The 21241-nt window shown below is 41.7% G+C and overlaps 1 protein-coding gene across 2 annotated transcripts in view; it reads right to left on the reverse strand.

Moving 5' to 3' along the window:
• Positions 1-21241, reverse strand: part of anks1b (ankyrin repeat and sterile alpha motif domain containing 1B) — a 198927-nt gene that overhangs the window by 10121 nt on the left and 167565 nt on the right. For both annotated transcript variants that reach the window (XM_063905367.1, XM_063905368.1), the window contains 4 exons: positions 6278-6385; positions 4963-5166; positions 2714-2839; positions 85-156 (listed from right to left, as the gene is read on the reverse strand). In XM_063905367.1, the coding sequence (XP_063761437.1) occupies positions 85-156; positions 2714-2839; positions 4963-5166; positions 6278-6385 (510 nt within the window). The remainder of the gene's footprint in view (positions 1-84; positions 157-2713; positions 2840-4962; positions 5167-6277; positions 6386-21241) is intronic.

Raw genomic sequence — 21241 nt, forward strand, 5'->3', positions numbered from 1 at the left:
ATGTGGCTGTGTTTCCAGATCCCAGTAGCAGCAGTAGGATCTTCCCTAGCAACAGCAGGAGTAATGCGTAATGCCGTGTCTTACCCTCATCTTGGCACAAGCGTCCTGTGTGGACTCTGTCCCCCTCAGCTCCTTCACCAGCATGGAGCCCAGGTACTGTGGACACACACACACACACACACACAGTAAACACACAGGGAACATAGAGTGTACTTAATAACCAACGACATTGTTACACAATAAATGCATTTTTTAAGAGCTCTCCCGAACATATTTTCCAGTAAATGGAAATGTATTCATTCATAGTTCTTCTCTGTGCAAAATAAACTGTTATTTGTTATGTGTTGAGTCATTTCTGAATGCCCTGTTTACATTCAGTTGTAGTGATACCTCCACCCTGAGAGGCTCCTGGGGGACATTAACAGCGAGTCTGGCTCTGTCTCGACACCACACTGGTCAGACATGTTGCACACGAAGTATCTGATTTAATAAAGAAGCAGCTTATGGTGGCGGTGTTTTACAGGACAATGTTTATGGCGACATTAGAGCACTTAATGTGCGTGACATCCAGCACCTTGCAGTGCCCTTCACACTTAAGGAAGAGACCTTAATCCTAACAAGGCTTTTAGTGGATTACAGAAGAATATTTACAGCTCCATCTGTGACCCTGCAGGAGGTGACTCCAACATCAAGGAACAAAATGTATATCTTTATTACTGCGATCAGCGATACATTCTTAAACAGCCTTTTGTTCGAGTCATGTTTTTGAGAGGAGGGTCCTTGGTCTGGGCGCAGCACTAATTGGTCTTGACTCAAGCTAACAGTCTTTAATCGTGGCTATGTTATACACGGCTGGTACAATGTTCGTCATCTTGGTTAACTACTACAACTCTGAATGTGTCATAAACAAAGCTGCAACCTATTGTTTTATGATTTTCATTTCACATTTTTGTGTATCGTAAATCAATATTGATATAACATGCGCTGTTCATGATATACTATGGATCTTTAATTATCCCTGTAGGGAAATTCACGTGTCAATGCAGCAACAGAATAAGAAGCAGCACAGATATTACACATGGAATATACACTGGAATAAAAATCTAATTTATCAGAACAGATATCTTAAAAAGATTTACATTTAAGCTGCAGGTACCAGAGCGGGTATGGGTTGTATGTGCATGCAGTGCAAATGTTATGAAGACGAGCGTGGTAATTAAGTTTGAATGTCTGCAGGGTCTTACTGGAAATGGATTTGTAATAACTTCAGATAATGTTTTCAGGTTCTGGATGTAAAGCGCACATAACGAAGTTATCATGCCCTCTGGGGGGGTGCTGGGAGTGGAGGATTGTGTTTTGTTTATTTAGAGCCTGAGAGGAAATGTGATGCTTTATTCTGTTCGTCTGGCTTTTACCATCTCTATTAACAAAATACACTCCCCTCTTTTCTCTTCCCCTCTCATTACTCTCTGATACATCTTTTCAGTCTTTTTTACTCTCCATCTTGCCAATATTTACAGTGAGCGCTCTCCCTCCCCCTCTGTTGTAGCTCCCGCTCATTTATCTCACTTTCTGAGCTTTCTGGGGCCTGTTGTCCGGGGACAGCCAGTGTTAGGAATCTTATCATAAATAGCTTCATGAAAGCCCCTCTGTATTTTCCCGCGGTGGCCCACCCGTCATGCTTTCCTCATCATCCGCCAAAAACACTCAATGGGATCACGCTGTTTTTAGCAATCTTCTGAGGTGAGAAAAAGGACCAAAGATTATCCAGCATACTATACTTTGACTTTTTATATTATAGTTAACATAGAGAGAGCCCCCTTCAGCCAGGGTCCCGGCCAAACAACCGGCTGCTCTCTGGCTGATAGCTTAGGAAGCGCTTGATTTTATATGCAGCAGAGTTTTCTTTGATTGCATACATTTTAAAAGCATTTTTGTACAGAAATACAGTGTTGAAGATGCGCTAAGGGTTGTGTGCTAGCCCTGGCTCAATTTAACCCCTGGTTATCTCTCTTTACAGCTCTAGTTCATATTTAATCTCTTATCTCCTCGTCCAATTTGTTCAAACTTGAATTCTCGATTTCTTCCCATCCAGTTTTTTTTTCTTCTCCTTCTTCGCTCTCTCTTACTTAATCATCTGGCTCAGCCTCCTCCCTGTATTCTCCACAGTGCCTCCGAACCAATCAGATTGAGCGTCTGAGATTACATTCCGCTGGATGTTTCGCAGAGCCAATGTCTTCCAAAACTGCATTTCTGCACTGCTCCAAGTAAGTAATCATCTCAGTCTGGGTGCTGAGCATATAACCAATCAGAGATGCAAGACTGTATCCGTGGTGATGTGGATATATAACATCGTTATGTAACCGGCAAAGGTCTAAATTGATCAAAGTGCTGAGAATAACTGAGGTGAAGTTCAGGGTCATTGGTTCTTAATATTATTACATTACTTTAGAGGTGTACTGATATAAAGTAGGTCTATCACAAAAACCGGCAACTATGAGGATGATGATTCAGTCTTTTTTAAAAATGTTTTACCATACTCTGTTGTGTTTTGGCTTGCTTGTCATTTGAACACATTAAATTGGATTTTGAAAGATTGTACTTTTAAAGACCAATCAATCAATGAATCCAAAAAGTATCTGCAGATAAATTTGGAACTGAAAATAGCAGTTGCAGTGCCTCTATATTGGAACTGTGAAGGGGTAGGACTCACGTAGGCTTCGTAGTCGCAGGACTGGAAGATGAGCTTCTCGGGGTGATGCTGCCAGTACTGCACCGGGGTGGACGAGGTGGCCTCGTTAGGCGGGCGCAACGTGATTGGCTCACACCATTCGCCTGCCTGAAAGGAGAACCAACAGCATGTCAGCACACAAACAGGATCACAGCAGATTACAAGACGGGGCGCAGAGGCTTGTGCTGTGTCCCATGTTGACATAACGTTCTGGCTGATGAACGTGTATCATGTAACATGCTTCAGAGAACATCCAAGAGGAAATGAATGTTGGATGAATTATGCTCGACTTGTTTTCATGCTTTAACTTAGTTTAAGACTCTTTGCTCCTGCTCAGCGCTTTTACCGCCACTGAGCGTTCACTTTTTAAACAAAGGAAATACCTTAATCCTATCTGCATACTTCCCAAATGTCAGCGGATAACACTAAGTGTTAAGGGCTTTCATTCCTTGGTAAATGAATCCAGATGAGGAGGTCTGCACACATCCTGCCAAGGACTGTGTGTTTATGTGTCTGTCTCTATCTGCTTGCTTTTGTGTGTAATCCTCGTCTGAAAGATGCTGAGGCTCTGTGGAGGTGACATCTTGTAATCAGATGTGATGTTGGATGAACAGCTCTAGGATACGCTTAAGAAACCAAATCTGCACTAAAGCTCACCAGTTTGAATATGACATGATTTTCTCACACAGTGAGGGCTGACAGACTCAGCTGGAAATCTTCAGTTACTCTAAGTGTTAAACGTGCTACCTAAGGGTCCAGAGGAAGGGAAGAGGGAAGATCCAGAGGGCAAACCATTAGTGAGGTTCCAGTCATAGAAACATGTAAGGGGTATATTTCCTATTGTCTCTAATAGTTATCCTTCTATTCTAACTAAGCTGAGTCATCAGAGTGTTGTTACGAGAGGGGGATACACAGTGACACACACACACACACACACACACACACACACACACACACACACACACACACACACACACACACACACACACACACACACACACACACACACACACACACACACACACACACACACACACACACACACACACACACACACACACACACACACGAGGGATTCAGCAGGGTAAACATTAGTTTGTGTTAGCCTGCATTGATGTGCTCTGTAATTCACACAGAGATATTAAAAGACCCCCATCATTCTGAATCAAAACACAGCTGCTGGCTTTGTGTGTGTGTGTGTGTGTGTGTGTGTGTGTGTGTGTGTGTGTGTGTGTGTGTGTGTGTGTGTGTGTGTGTGTGTGTGTGTGTGTGTGTGTGTGTGTGTGTGTGTGTGTCCGTCATTGTTGCTGATTGCAAATCACAAAGTTAGAACTGCATTTGGATGATAATAAGATTGGCTGAAACATTGGGACAGTTATCCTGAAAGCTATAAAATGTACTGGAGGTAATTATTAATTTTATAAAGCCGTAGATTATGTCTGATTGCGTTTGTAAACGTGCCAAATACACTAAGGCTCTCCTCCCCCTGCATTGTGCTTTGCATATTTTATAGCACAAGTTTCAGGCATAAATTTCATGTTTCCTTCATTTGAAATGTACATGAGGTCTATCTGCGGCGCGGGCTGCTGCCGTCAGATGGTCCGCCTGCTGCAGAATATTAATGGTGTCTTTAAAACAAGCAAACAGCAGATAAAACACTTTGGCTTGCATCTTGTAGCTATTAGGACCTGCATTTAATTACTGAGCTCCCTCATTATGATTCTAGCGTCCTGATTAGAAATATGATACTGAGTGAAAGCTCATCAGCAATTTATCGCTTTGAAGTAATACTGAAACACATTCTCTTTACTGTTTATCTCAATTATTTGACTTCAGCAAGGACAACATTTCAAAGAATATCATGAAATGGTAAATCTTGAGTGACTCTATAATATAATTTATTTCCCAGTTTTTTTGCAAACAGGGTGTGATAGTGAACTTGATTGGGACTATTTTCAGCTGTAGATGAATACACATTTTGTACTTTAATGGGTGTCAACAGCAACATAATGGTGTTTGCAGGACTGCTTAAAAGAATGAAACACATCACTGTTTATGGCAATTAGGGAACATGAAACACTGCTGTTTTTAATTAGCTGGAGCTCTGTGGCATAGAACTGGCTTTGTTGAACTGTATCTCTGGCTGCATCCATTCATAATACTCTCCCTGTGTCCCCCACTTTCTCCCGCCTCCCTTCATTCATCCCTCCATCCCGTCCTCCTGTCCTCACCATGCTGACTTGGGCCATCTGTCGCTCCAGCTTAGATCGCGGCACGTCCTCGAAGTAGTTGTCATTGCTGCGCTGCCTGCGCCGAGCGTCCGCCTGCATGATGAGGTGCTGCACGTCCAGAGACCCGCCCGGGACCCCCGCTGTGTACGCTGGCTGGCCCACCGCCGGGCTGAGCTGGGGAGGAGTGTGGTTCCCTACAGGCTCCTGGGACACGACGGGCAAGAGAGGGTTCATTCATCATTTCATAATGTGTTGTGTCACTGCTGCGAGTACAATAAGTAGGGCACTGGTATTCACCGGGCTCTGTCACATTTTATCTCTACAGCACTGCCATGCTGCTCAGGACAGTTCTCCTAAAGGGCTTTGTGGAAATGAGGTTCATTTAACAGGGTTTCCAACCTGAGAGGAGACTATAACTCCCAGAACAATGACAACTTGTATGTAGTTGACGGTTTGAGGTACTATAAAGTCAGCTACTTCTACAGAGAGGTTATTCCCTCTCCGTTGATTACATGAGAAGAGTCTCAATAGAAAAACCCTTTCTGGTGCTTTTCCTTATTTAGTTATGGGCAGTGGAAGCTGAGCCTCCATCCTTTCTGCTCATTTGCCCTGCAGTCTGTAATTTTGCTTCTATAAAGTGAGATTAGGGATGAAACAACTAGCAGATTAATCGCCCAAGAATCAAAGTCAGGTGCTCAACATTTGCTTTTTCTAGCTTCTCAAATGGATTATTTCTGTAGTATTTTTTAAATTCAATTGACTCAACAAAGATGGAGACAACAATTTCCTTATCTGTTTGTTTTTTACAACAATGACTTATTTTGCCACTTTGTTTTAGTCTCAGTAGATAACTGCAGCTTCCAGAGGAACATGAGAACAGGAGGACAGTTTCCAGCTGTTTTAGGGTTCAGAGAGGAGCCGGATGAACAGGGCCAACATGTTCAGCGCTGCTCAGTGTGTTGGCCCCGCCAGAGGGCCTCTGTTAGCTTCACATCACAAATAGCAGAGTCTATTGTAAAGACATTAGTGCGACGCCCCAATGGGAGAGGGAAAGCCGGTTCTTTGTCATTAGAATCCAGGACAAGCCAGCAGGGAGGAAACCGCAGCGTGTCGGCCATTTTGAGCCCCCTGGAGAGATTTGGGGAACCAGTTGGGTGTTAACAGCAGCAGGGGGAGGCTCAATCAGGAACTTTGAGTACCTCTGGACTTTTGACTCCTTCTTTTGTCCGTTTCATGATCAATTCAATCCACATTGGTTAAGATATTGCTGAGGGTTTTCCTCTCACACACTGTGGGTTCACTGAGACTCACTCACCCTGAGGGAGATGGCCCGTGGAGGTTTCTGTGGGGTTTCTTCGTGTAGCCGGTCCCCCAATGAGGCAAGGATCCGTTTTCTGTGTCCAATAAGACTGATCTTCAATACCTGAATGAAAACAAAGATATTAGACATTTAATTTTGAGTGTATTGTGAACAAAGATAATTCTGATATTTCCAGATCTATATCATTGTTATCTTAATATCGTTGGGCTTTGGACAGTTTGTTGGACGCACAAGCTTTTTGAAGACATCCCCTAAGGATTTGGGAACTTCTTTCTCTATTTCTGACTTTACTCAAACAGTCACACACAGAAGGAGATAGGGTGTCTGTATTTTGTGTTTCTTGCAAACACAAGGAATGCTGCGTCTTATGGCTCTGCACTGGGAGAAAAATGATGACTCTCACTGACATTTGCATAATTTAAAACAGCTTTTATAGAGAGAAAAAAGTTCAAAGGCTTTCAGACTGGATAATAACAAGATTATATCAGCATTTGCAAAGAAAACTGCATAAAATGTAGCAGATTATCATGATCATGAGCCTCAAATGGAGGATATTACTGCTATTCAGAAAAAAAGTTTCACAGAGAAAACAGCAGCACTCAGGGAAGTGCTAATGAGTGCATAATGGTATAAAATACCCCCGAGCATGAGCGTATATCATGTCATTATTATTACATAACTGAAACGGCTGTGTTCATGCTGTTACACGAACAACATCACACACTGTATATCATGCCTTTAATGTAAAACAGGCTGACATGAGTAGAGTATTCTGTGTGAGACTCCGGCAAACACACACACAATGAGAGTAGTGGACAGATGTCATTAATTGGTGCTACTACAGTTATTCCCTGTTCAGTGAAGTAAGGACTACTTGTTGAGGACTTTTTACTCAGAGATTTTGCACCATGAAATGCAAATGTAAAAAATATCAGACTGTGGCTGATTTGTAGTAGTCTAATGATTTTCCTCAGGCGCTCATTACAAAGTCACCAAACAGACAAAACACACATAATATACTGTTGGACTCCAATGAAAGCATCCTTTGTTTCCATGGTCGCCAGGCGCCCGCTGACTGTGCCAGTTACTGCGCTTTCTAAAGAGACGCACTGGAACATGGCAGCTTTCTGCAGAGAAGTTGTTTGCACTGTGTACGCCTTCTGGCACCCATACACACTTCACAATACAACAAACTGCTGCCTGGTTTATGGGGCCGCCTCTGGAGGTCTTCCAATAAGAGGTATGTGAGAAGATATGTGTGTGTGTGTGTGTGTGTGTGTGTGTGTGTGTGTGTGTGTGTGTGTGTGTGTGTGTGTGTGTGTGTGTGGGTGTGTGTGTGTGTGTGTGTGTGTGTGTGTGTGTGTGTGTGTGTGTGTGTGTGTGTCTTCAGGGCAAAAGGTGGTAATTAGCCTCCATGCGAGGCCTTGCTGCGAGTCTAATGATTCTCCCAACAGTCTTGCATTGAGTCAGCGGAAAACACACACACACAGATACACACGTACTTCATCATCTCCCGCACCAATTACTGCTCTATATCTGCGAGAGAAACATAAAAACTAACAATGAGAGCAGTGGTGTTGGATGACCCTAAACACACAAACAGACCATAAATAAACCAATCCAAAGCATCATGAATAGTGCATGTATGCAAATGGCATGCAAACAACTGATATAAAATGTATGAAGCGGCTCTAAAATGCCAAACACTCCTTTGAGTTGTTTTCTTCACTTAGTAGGATTCATACATTTGAATGTATGCCATAGAGTAAATAAGAAGAAGGACAGTTTGAGTAATGGGATGTAAAATAATAACATAGCAGCTACTAACGGGTTAATCTACTTCCTACGCTGTTCCTCCCTGCATGGAAACAATGTAATTTAATTGTTAAAATTAGACGGATCAAAAGGGAAACAGAGAGGAGAGCTGGGACTAGCGGCTAGTGGAACTAATTGGTGATTATGGACGCCCCATGCTCCCTCCAACAGTTTTTATTCACTCATCTTTCCCCTCCTTTTCCTCTCCTCTCTGCTCACAGCTCGTTCTCTCTTCACACTCCTTTATGGACACAGTGTCACGTCATCATACCGCATCCCGACCTCCATCTGTATCTTGGACTGAAGAGGACACTAGATGAATGTGGAGATATAAGATGAAGTTGCCTGCCTTATTCTTCTTCTTGGTTTCAAAAGTTCTTTGGTCAATAATATAATTTTTGTAACAAAAAAAATAAAGAAAAGGAGACTAACATCTGAGTTTCAGCATCTTTTTTCTTCATGGGGCTTTAGAAAGATTAGTCTGCAGATAAATCCAGATCAAAAACAAGATGTAGCCCTAATAACAATATAAAGTTATTTGTCCACTTTTTAAAAAACAGTTAAAATAGTATATATTAGATTACACATTAGCTGAGATCCGTTCATTCAACCCAGTATAAGTAGTGGTCATGACTCCAGGCTCAACTATTCAGCACAAACTGACCTGAGTAATGGATATTCTTAGCAGTAAAGGTTCTGAAATATTCATTCTCTTTCTCTTGCTTCTGTGTTTGTCTCCTGAGGGGCTGTAGCGTGACAGCAGTCCTCACTCTGCTGTTTCTTAATACACAGATTGACACACACACTCCAGAGAGGGACAATAAAGGCCCTGCGAGGTGCACATCGCCCTGTGTGTGTGTGTGTGTGTGTGCATCTCTTATTCTTATGCAACAGCATCTACTTCAACTACAGTAGCTGCCTCAACCTCAGCCGAAGTTCAACCGTCATCATGGCAACACAGAGCTGCAACAGCAGTCACCCACACACACTCATCCCCCCAAAAATATATACACATGCACGTGGATGTACACACACACACACACACACACACACAGACACACAGACACAGACACAGACACACACAGACACAGACACAGACACAGACACAGACACACACACACACACACACACACACACACACACACACACACACACACACACACACACACACACACACACACACACACACAGCTGTTTCCTGCATGGGGAAGAAGAAGATATTGTTATCCTGAATGGAGGATCATTTGAATGCAGCCCGACATTATTATTGTTAAAACACAGACTCACTCTCTGTAATGCTTGACTGCAGTATCGCCCCATTTGCATTTAAATTATATTCACAGCAGCTGTATTTACTGACAGGAGAGGTGTAGAGATACCACAACCTGCAGCCCTCTTCTTCTCTTTCTAGCCATTACCATAACCCTAACCACACATTAATTTAAACTCAACTATATTCAAATCAACTCTCAGTGCCTCTCTTCCCCTCTCTTTGTGTTGAACAGTATTGTCACTGAGTGGCTGGAGGAGGCTTACTTACCCTCTGCTCTTGATTTTATTACCGTAGTATGAAGTGATTTGGTTCGCGGGCTGCTGCTTTTGTGTCTTATGTGTGTGTCGATCAATGCCCTAATCCTGTTAAAAGTCCCTTTAGCCCAGATTGAACGGGCTCGATTAACGGATTAGCTGCCACACATACGGATGACAGAGTTTTTCTCGCAGCCATCTCCTCTCTGTTGCCTCGTGACACTTACATACTACAAGAATATGAATAATAATCCAAATACTTGCAATTTAAATATCTGTGTATGCATGTGAACGGTTCTACCTCTGAGGTATCACATTTAGTAACAGGAAATGAAAGAACATTAGGTAGCATATTATGGCTAAACATTGAGAATACTGCGCAGGGGTAAGGCACGGTGTACTGTGTCCGAATAAGGCCTAATACAGCATGTCGAAAAATGAAAAAAGCGACATAGTATGGCTAATAAATGCTAAAAAAACGACTTAGAATACTGTGTAGAGATAAGCGATAAAATATGCAAAAGCAAAACATCTCCCAGTAGAATTTAGATTATTTCACAAATCCAATCCTTGATTGCACGGCCGGGATCAAAAAGGTAAAACTAATTGTATAAACTTCCAGGAAAAGCCCAAGAACACACTGACCTCGTTAAACACAAGAGTGATGTCAGAATAATGACGACTAAAAGGCATATTCTGCAAAAAACTAGTCGGACAAAAGAGGGTAAGCGACAGGGATTCAGGACATCGACCACTCTCTCATTCAGGACACGCTGGACACAAAAAGCCTTTTCTCTGTTTGCTACTGGAGGGGAGGTGAAGCTGGTCGGCTCACTGGAGCAGAAACCCAGGCAGGGAACCGACAGTCCAACCAGTGTCTGTACTCGAGCTAGCAAATAATTTTAATGATAGAGAAAGAGGGGACTGGAAACACTCTCATCAGTCTCACTGCTGCTGTTTAATTTACATTGACTGTCCTAAATATCCCTTCCCTTTCACTGCCCTCGTATCCTTTTTCACTCTCTGTCCATATTCTGATTCCTATGACCTCAAATTACCTCTCATCATCTGCTCGCCTCTCCCACTCTGTCCTTACTTTCCCTCCCCTCTCGCTACCCAGATGATGGAAGGAGAGGCTGAAAAGAATAAGCGGTCCAAGAGAATAAATAGAGTCTCAGTGATTGGGCCTAATAAAAGAAGAGGCTTTGCAGCCACACATTAAGAGCTTCTTCTCTTCTGCCTTGGCAACTGCACGTGATTGGTCGATCTTTGTTTGCTAGCTCTCTCTGTGTGTATCTACCTCCTCCAGGCCATATGACCAATCCCCCTGACCTCTGGGATATCAGCAGACTCCTGGAGTCCCATGGTGTGGTTGGCGTTTAACCCTTGGAAGAATCCTACATCGACTTTTCAAGATCAAAGAATCAATGGCGTAAGGTTTCTTAAGTTGCCAGGGTCAGAATACATGACAGGCCAATAGAATGGTGATATTGATCAGCAAATAGCCATGTCTGCATCAGTGCTATCTTAGAGGTTCAGTATAAAGTGCTGTGGCTGACATCGATAACAATTAGGTTGCGTCCTATAGAATATTTCTCATTATTTGATGCTTAAAGGCTGAAAAACACCAGAATTAAAATACACCTAAATAATGACCAATAGCAAGAAATACTGTAACCGATAATTCCAGAGTATTAGCTTCAAATTCAGGACGCCAATGTTGCTTTTCCTTTTATGGGAGCTATGTCATATCCTGTTGTAAGTTCCTTCACGGAGAATGGGAAAACGTTAAGCTAATTTAACTTCAACAATGCCATTTACAAGTACTGTTGTGTCTGCCGGCATTTTACTTTCCTGCTCTACTAAAAGGATATCCAGTTTGCTGTCTAGCGTCTGCATGCATCCATGTGAATGCTGAATTCTTCTGTTTTGGATAAAAAGTAGAGGAGAAAATTGATCCCACACTGGTAATAAGCTGGAACTAACAACCTATAAGCTAACATGCAGACTGGAAATACTGTCTAAAGGTAACACAATCTGCCTCCCACTCCTTAAATACTCCGTTAAAACAGGTTGCCAGCAATTAAACTGAATTTAGTTGCTGGCTTGTCAAAATGTCTAAGGTGTGTTGGTAAGTGCATTAAGAAGCACATTAGCTACAGTCAGGAAGTACAGGAAGTGGCCTTTTGAAAGGAATGTTTATTTAAGAATAAACATTAGCCAATAATCATGTCTAGGCTTTGGTACTAAATCAGATGCTGATGGGATATGAACTATACTACAGTAGCTTCCATTATGCTAATCAAACAGAGTTTGATCTAAAAAGGCATTCATGTAATGGATGATGTGCTCAGAGCTCACGCTGAGAGTGAAAGCTCAGATATTTACAGCAACAATGCTTGGCTCACTCTCCACCCCGGTTATTGACGTTTTTCTAACCCTGAATACTTTATCACAGCCAGCCACCTTCTTCATCGCTCCATCCCTCACTTAATGTGTGTGTGTGTGTGTGTGTGTGTGTGTGTGTGTCATTCGGAGGTGGAGCATGGGATGATGAGAATCGATTTGCCTCGTCTCTCAAAAGACTACACACACACACACACACACACACACACACACACACACAATATTACCCTCAGAAAGCATCGACTGTGAGCCACGCTCAGATCAAGTCCAGGTTTCAACTTCATCTTTCATCCACAGCCACGTCTTCATACAGCCATATACTGTTCACTGTAAATATATAGACACACACACACACACACACACACACACACACACACACACACACACACACACACACACACACACACACACACACACACACACACACACACACACACACACACACACACACACACACACACACACACACACACAGCATTTGGGGGGGTTGAAGGGAAACCAGAGACCACTGGTTGCCTAGTAACCAGAGAGCGGAGGTGAGTTGCAGCTATGGGTGATTTGTTGAAAATGATATCCAACAGGGGCCAATAGGAAGGCTTGTTTCAGTGCAGATAAAAGAAGCAGCCTATCAGAGCAGGCCGTTAAAAAGCCCGCCTACATGGAGACAGATATATCTCCATTAACAGCAAGAGAACTGGATGTATGAGCGGAAGCAAAGGCTGTGTGTGTGTGTGTGTGTGTGTGTGTGTGTGTGTGTGTGTATGTGTGTGTGTGTGTGTGTGTGTGTGTGTGTGTGTGTGTGTGCAAACATCGCCAAGTGCTGCAGGGTTCAAGGTTGAAACAAGATCTCTCAGAGCTTTTCTTCTGCCACACAAACACACACTCTGCCACACACAGAGGAGCTCAGGAGTTGAATTGCCAGTATGATGAGAGGGAAACTGGTGTGTGATATTTTTCTGGGTTAATAAATACTTCAAAGCCCCGAGAAGTAACCGATTTTCACACTGCAGAGAAGCACAAGCTCCCTTAATGCACTGGCTCTGTGAACATCTGTGTGTGTGTTTGTGTGAATGTGTGTGTGCGTCTGTGTTGTTTATACAAGCTCAATACTATTTGGGTGTGGGTGCTTCAAAGAGTTTATCCACTTCTGGAATTTTTCAAATGCGACAAGCAAGTAAGAATGGAGAGTTTTATATTTCATGGCAGTAACAATGATGAAAATAAAGGGGAAAAAAATGGATTTATATTTAACACTTAAATAACCCGAAGATAAGATACATGAAAAATGCAATTAGTTGATCACCAAGGCAACATTTCTAAATGTTTACCATTGCTTGAATCAGGTTTTCAGTAAATGCCTTTAGTGATGACGTCAATACAACTGTGTGTGTTTTTGTGTGTGTGTGTGTGTGTGTGTGTGTGTGTGTGTGTGTGTGTGTGTGTGTGTGTGTGTGTGCAGAATGTATGATGTGCATGTGACTTCACAAGGTTAAGGTTGACATAGCATTAGAGACACAGCCCAGGGGAGTGATGTTTACATGTTGGCGTTTCACGGCTCACATAAACAGCTGATCGTGGTGGCAGTCCGTGAGATGCGGAACATACAATACATGAACTCCTAAAGAAATCGACTACAGGAACACGCTCAGGTTAACAGGATGTTTGTAGCAGCCATCTGTGAACTCTCTCTTGAGAGACAGCTCTGGACGTGACCATGCTGTGTATGCCTTCATTATGCCCAGTGAGGTAACGCACGGAAAGAAGCAGTAGCAGGCTGTTTGTTAGGGGCCAAAGGTTTTAGGTTGACCATATTTGTAGGAAGTGCCTCTCTTACTTTAAACTTGTCATTGATTAGCTAGCCAACCTTAATCTATCTATCAGATACACCTGGTAGGAACTAATAATTAACCTTTTTCTGAGAGCTCCTGATATGTCAAAACATCTGATTTAATCCACATCAAAGGGGCAGAGTAAATGCAGCCAAATATACAACCAGCCAATAGTGAGGTCACAGCTGTGCTGCTATAGATAGACCAAACCTAAAGCAAGATGCCTCGTCCTTCTTGTTTTGAGGTTATTCAAGATGTCACTCTGATATATATACACACATAAAGCACACAAACACACAGGCCTCAGCAACCTCACTCGACCTGCCAGTGAGTACAAATGTTTGGCGGAAAACAAACTTCTGTGTTCCTGTTCTGTGACCTGGTTCCTCCCAAAGATATATGTCAACAATCTCCCCAATTCAACAATCATAGCTGAAAAGCAGCTGATTTTAAGCCCTTAAGAGTCAATACTCCAGCCTTAGTCTCTGGGCTGCCGCCAGACCGATGCCGGTTACTGAAGGGGAGTCTCTTGCTGATGACAATGTGACGATGAGCAGGAGATATATGATAATGATTGATTGAGCGTTGTCTTTGGTAAAAAGCATCTGGCAGGATTTCCAACTCAATCTTTGTGTGTCCTGGCTGTTCTTCAGCAGCGGGGTGAAGACAAATACTTCCCTCCCTTCGTCCTGCTGGGACCTGTCTCGCTCTCTCCCTCTATTTACCTCCCACAAGCTCCTCACTTACTTTCCTTTTTAGTAATGCACTATAGCTGCTGCCTTGTTTCCAATACAAGTCCAAACAGGCTTTAAAATATTTATTAATCATATTGTCTGTTTGGCTCTTGGATTTCCAGTGAATTTTGGGCAAGTTAGGATTAAGTCAGGAACCTTCAACCGGAGTGGAGGGTAAATCATTTGGTAAACACTGTTGTTTCTTTCAGTAATATTAACATGATTATCATTTTAAAGCAAAAGTAGGTCTAAAACTGAAAGCAGTGTTCATATAACAGCAGATAACCCTACCCTGTGCTCAATAATGCCTACAGTTTCCCCTCATACGTTGTGATTAACACCCCAGAATGTGCACAGACTCGCATACTAACATCCCTCTGCAAAGCCACTATACTCTTCCTGGTCTTGTCCCAGATTTCACTTCTCTCACCATCTACTGAGCGTATGTGTGTGCATGCAAATAGGATAAGGCACAAAATGGGGCAGTAATTGGATTTAAGTGGGTTTAACTGTAATAGTAATAGCTTTTGCTCTTTTTCTTTGCTTCACTTGACTCAATTTGGAACTACAATAATAATCTACATGAGCTGAAATCTTATTTGGGATTTAACATTCCTTCTAGAAACTCTTGTGACATGTAGAAATATGAAAACCTGATTTAATTTTGGCAGGGAATTAGTTTAATTTAGGGGAATAAAGTCATATCCATTAACTCTTACACTACTGAGGAAGGTAACATGATTTAAATTTACAAGCATTCATCTACACCGACCGAAAGGGGAGATATGACTTGCATTCTTGTTATAACTTAAGTTTTTCCAAAGCATGATGAACGCATTGACACAAAGCTCACTCTCTCAGGTGGCTTGAGGACTCCTGCACAGAACCATTAACCTCCAATCCCAGCGCACGCAGTCACACATCCAGTAAAGGAGCTTAGTCAGCAGTGTAGATTGTGCAGCGTGAAAGCAGTTCATATATTGTAATCACCTCAGCATCGCCGAGGATGAAAGATGCACGAATAAAACAGCAAGCGAGGAGCAAGAGGATCTCCGCTTAACATCGCATCCCTTTCTATTCCTATGTTGAAAACAAATATCCCTGTTTCTTCATCCCTGTCCTGTGTATCAGCAGTGACACCTACCTCTCCTTCAGACTTATTCCAAATGAAACGTCTTCTTCAGTTTGTGCTCCTCTGTGTTTTATTTTTCTCACACGCTTCTCTTCTTGCTTTTTTTTTTTTACTGTCCAAAACAAGTGCGTCTCTTCTTCTTCTCTTCTGTTTTTTCTCCTAGCTTTACTCCTCGCCTCCTCACCACCAGCTTTTGTCTCCCCCTCTCTCACTCGCACTCTGCAGATTTCCAGCGCTCAACAACTCCTCCTCTTTCTTCAGCTTGCGGCAGCCAGACTACATCTCCTACATGTCTCTGCCTGAGCTCTCTCTCTCTCTCTCTGCACTCGCTCTCCTTCTACCCAGTTTACATACCCCCCTCCCCCCCTCCTCCTCTCCATCTCGTTACTATGGAGACGCTGGGCCCATACGGAGACAAGCTCATGCTGGTTCACAAGTAGTGTGAATGTGTTTGTCTGCGTAAAGCATTGAGTAGAGTCATTTCAGACCGTATTGTCGTCACAACGTCACTTCAATGTACAATTCCAGGCTTTTTTACCATTAACGTAAATACATATTTGCATTTTTGAGAGCTAGCTGAGAGAGCTAGCTGATTTCAGTGTTTGTATTAAGTTAAGCTTTGTCCTTCAAGAAAATAAATGAGCATATTTCCTATGTCAAACTATTTCTTTAAATATCTCATCATTGATCCTCAGCGGAGTATGTTCGTATAAGGCAGATTATTATGCGCAAATCCTTGAAAATCAAATCGCATTAGCTTTTGCCGATGTTGCTATGAAGAAACAATGCAATTTGGCACAATTCAAATCACAGTGAATTCATTCAAAGTAGATCCAATCTCCAAATGTCATTCAGCTCCAGAATGATCTCAGGAAAAGCTGTTTGATTTCTCTCCTTATGATTCTATGTACACAAGCTTGTACCTTCGTTATCTTATCAAACTACATATTGTCGGACGCAGCTGCTCATCCTTTGTATTGATGATGAAACTGAGAATTATGGAGTTTGAAGCCCATCCAAACCTGGAAACTTTTCAAATGAAAGTCATCTTACATTGTGTTTGTAGAAAATGTATTGGACTTTTAGTTAAAGGACCGCTTTTGATATTAAGAACCACGTCTTCCATCAGGGAACGATCATTTCTGTTCACCTACAGATGCAGACAAGTTAAGGCATTTGATAGAACATAGCTCAAAGCAGAGGAAGTCCCCCTTATCTGATCCTAATTACACTTATGCAATGTTCCTTAGGCTTCATGTTCTCCAGAGAACATCGTCACTGAGGCGGCTTGCGTAATACCAGTACGTGCAGGATGTTCTCGCCCTGAAAGCATCCTTATATATATATATATATATATATATATATATTAGCAATTAAACATATTTGAAACCTGACCCACTCACGGCTGCTGTTGGAAAACCTATGAACTGACTACAGGACACAACTGGGACCCTTCCGTATCTTGTGTGTGTTCATGCGTGGTGCATTATACTACACCTGTGTATATGTTTATGTATGAGAGTATATATTTGCATCCGTGTCACTGCAAGTGTCACATAAATGAAATCTAACCCACAACACTTGACGTCATTCTGCCTATTTCTGTCTTTTACAAGTCTACTTATGTGATCCAGAAAAAAAACTAAAGATAGTGCATGACTCATGCTTACTGCCTCCTCTCCTAGAAACAATATTCCACCACTATGTTATAGATTTCAATTCATACCTTTGGTATTTGTAAGAATTCACAAATGCACTCAAATCTCTACATCATCTCAAAGCCCTTCATAGTCGCTGCTCTGGAGGTTTTGATCACGTCAAAAGATTTTCATCACAATTTCTACCACTCAGAAAATTGTAAATCGTTGTTTAGTTTTTCTAAGCTCTCTTACAACTTAAAGCCATACTTGGCAACATTTTTATGCTTTAAAATGTATTGTTGACCTTAAAGACAGCAAGTGATCACAACGTTTTCAACAATTAAGAGAAAAACACTAAATTGACTTGAGCGTTGCCAGCCAACACATATTGAACTCATAGAATTTGACTTTAAAGGATGGTTATTCTTAAGTCTCACTAATGCACAATATCTTTAGAGTTTATTGTGAAAGTGACTGTTAACATTATGTTCTGGTATTACTGAGAGAAAGAAGGATGCTGATATTTGATTGAAACCATTTGCCAAACTCAGAAATCAGTGTTTTTTGTTAATTAAACTTCATACAAATTCAAATAAAAAAGCATTATCAATCAGTGAACAGGTCCTGATTGCCTCATACAGAGTTACAGAGGAATGATGCTGATTGTGCAGCAGCAATACTACTGGGCCACAGCTCCAAGGTGTGCTCGGGGGGTCACACACATTATCTCCCGATACCTCCCACACCATCTCCAGCACGGAGAGAGCTACAACAGGAAGTAAAATCGCCAAATAAGGCTTCAGTAGAGCGATATCAGCAGGCAAGGACGGTGAAGTACACTGCAGTCCTGAGGCGAATACTCCTACACCAAAACTACTACTCAGTGCTTTAAACACGTACCGCACGAGTACTGTATCTGCACAGGGAATCTGCAGCACAAGAGTGTGTTACAGCTGCAATTACATACATATCTCTCACATGTTAACGCCTGTTCGGGTGAGAAAACACATTCATCTGTGAATCAATACTAACTAAGGGAAGTGTGTGTATGAGCGAGTATGTGTAGGTCTGATGGTATGATATATAGAGTGTAATCCTGCAGTGTCTAACGAAGCAGGAACCATCTGGTGCAGGGATGTGAGACAATCTGTGCATTTGGAGAGGTGACAAGGAAGGTGATAAGCATAGGAACATGACACACACATACACACACACACACACACACACACACACACACACACACACACACACACACACACACACACACACACACACACACACACACACACACACACACACACACACACACACACACACACACACACACACAGGTACTTGGAAAAGGCAATCCAGTACACACACATGCACACAAGCACATTTCATTTATACCAAGTGCACATATCTCTAGTCTCTATGGTAACTAGTAGCCGTCATGGCAACAGAGTACAAGCAGTAGAAGAGAGGCTGAACTCTCATGACTGTCCTCAATTTATTTTGGACCGCGCATACAGTTACACACACACACACACATACACTTGTGCACACACACTCGCAGAGTTAGTAATTTTTGGGTTTTCAGAACACATTCCCAGAAATGAGTGTGAATACCTCTTCAAATAATAGTGGGGAATGCAAGGACAAGTCAGGACGTGCAGGTGAATCACACACACGTACACACACCCACCCACCAACACACAGTGAACACACACTGACAGGCCTTCACACGAAACATATGAAGACGCAAAGAAAAGGTTATACAAGGATCGACAAGACAGGGCATACAGAGGTGAAAAGTAGCTAAGTGCTGCATCAGTAATATTTAGGCTTTAGTTCTGTGAGTAGTTCTATTTTTGATACTTCATACAAGTTCACTACATTTTCAGAGTGACACTGTACTACATGTACCTTTCATTTTACTGCTCCATGTATTTGTTGCAGTATACCTATGTATGTGAGACCTTGACATGTAACTGAGTTTTCACAAGGCTACCTTTACGTAAGAAGAATATCAAAATACTTCTTCTAACAGTGAGAAAATAGATATGACTGTTTATAACCTAATTTTCGTCTAATAAAGAATGTGATGATTCAAATAAAATAATATGAACTATTTGGCTGAACTTTTTACAAGTTGTATGTAAAAAACCTGTGTTAAGGTGATGAACTCCAAACAGACATGAGACAATAAGGTTGTGAACTATTAAATATGACTATCGGCGGTAATCTTTCAACTGAATGATAAGAACTGCTTCACAGCAACACTGTACTGGCAGGATTTAACATTATGAACAAGTAATTGTGTGATATTACGTCTATAAACCCAGATAATCTCTTTCATTTAAAAAATAAACTGTCTGAGCTTTGACATAAATCACTATGGCAAAATCAAGTGCGTCTCAGGATGATTTTCCATCTTAGAAAATAAGAAAAAACCTTATTCCTGCTTCCTATTAAAGCACAGAAAGACACGCAAAATACACACACACACACACACACACACACACACACACACACACACACACACACACACACACACACACACACACACACACACACACACACACACACACACACACACACACACACACACACACACACACACATTTGAAGGTGCCCTCTCCTGTAACATCAGGGTCCACTCATCTGGAAAACATTAAGGGAATTGATCCTAGAGGACCAGAAACTATCTGCACTTCACCGCCCTCAGCGTGGCTTTCCAAACAAAATCCATTTCTAATTGCTTCGCTCTGGGATCTCTAAGGACTCACTTGAAATGAGAGCAATTTGCAGCTTTGACGCAGTTGTTTTGTAGTTTTTGCTCCTCAAAACGCGGCCTGACTGAAGAGAGAGGCTGCAGCACCACCGTGTGGATTGATACGTGATGTGTGTGCAGCCCGTCGCACTGCAGGGAAATGAATATGTTTATGAGGAGTATATTTATCTCCTGTCGGATAAAACAGACACAAACAACTAAACTCTTACCAATACACAGTTCAAATGTATTTTTGGCAAAACAAGCATTATCAGGTGATTAACGTTACTCTTTAATGTATTCACGTTTTCTATTATTATTAATATTATTTATTTAGGTGTACTCTCACTATCCTATATTTCAATGTCATTAATATCCAGTATGTCTTCACTGCTGCATATACCCGCCTGACTCAAGAGTGTAACCGCACTGTAGTAAAATAACACAGTGCAATACGGTATATTGTTTTTGTAAATGATTCATCTTATTAGTGGCTGCTACTTCACCTTCTTTCTAGTTTTACTAATATTTTAAAAATGTCTACTTATTTAATTTTTGCTAACCTCTTTATCAAATATGTTTGTTTCCCCTTATTTATTTTGCCTTTTATCTCCACTGTCCCCTTTGCTTTTGCAATGGTGATTTCCTCACTCTGGAACAATTCAAAGTATTTCTAATTTTTGTCTGCCTAAAGTTGTTATAAACTTTAAATTCCTGGGGGAAAAAGAATGTAAATGAAAACTCATTTTAGGACAACTCTTATGGAAATCTTAATGACTTTTTTCTCCACCAGTCAGAGACTGATCTGATTAACTGTCAGCCCGTATAAATTATAAATGGAGCCAGTATGAACGGAGTTTAATGTTCATGTTGAACAATGACATTTCAAAAAGTAATTCCAGATCTAAGTTCCCAAACAAGCCCTCCTCCCAGCCGAGTTTGAGGCCTGAAGCTTTAATAAGTGAAGATTATGGCAGGAAATTATTGTTGCGACAGCTGACAGATTTACCAGGAGACTCGTGATATTAAAAGCAGCTTGCCAGAGTTTTAATGTCTTATTAATAATACATTCTCAAGTATGACATAGCCCTCTAAATTGGCTTGGGTTCAGGGTGAAATTAAG

This window comes from Eleginops maclovinus, chromosome 17 (assembly GCF_036324505.1).
Source record: "Eleginops maclovinus isolate JMC-PN-2008 ecotype Puerto Natales chromosome 17, JC_Emac_rtc_rv5, whole genome shotgun sequence".
In the NCBI taxonomy this organism is placed as follows: domain Eukaryota; kingdom Metazoa; phylum Chordata; class Actinopteri; order Perciformes; family Eleginopidae; genus Eleginops; species Eleginops maclovinus.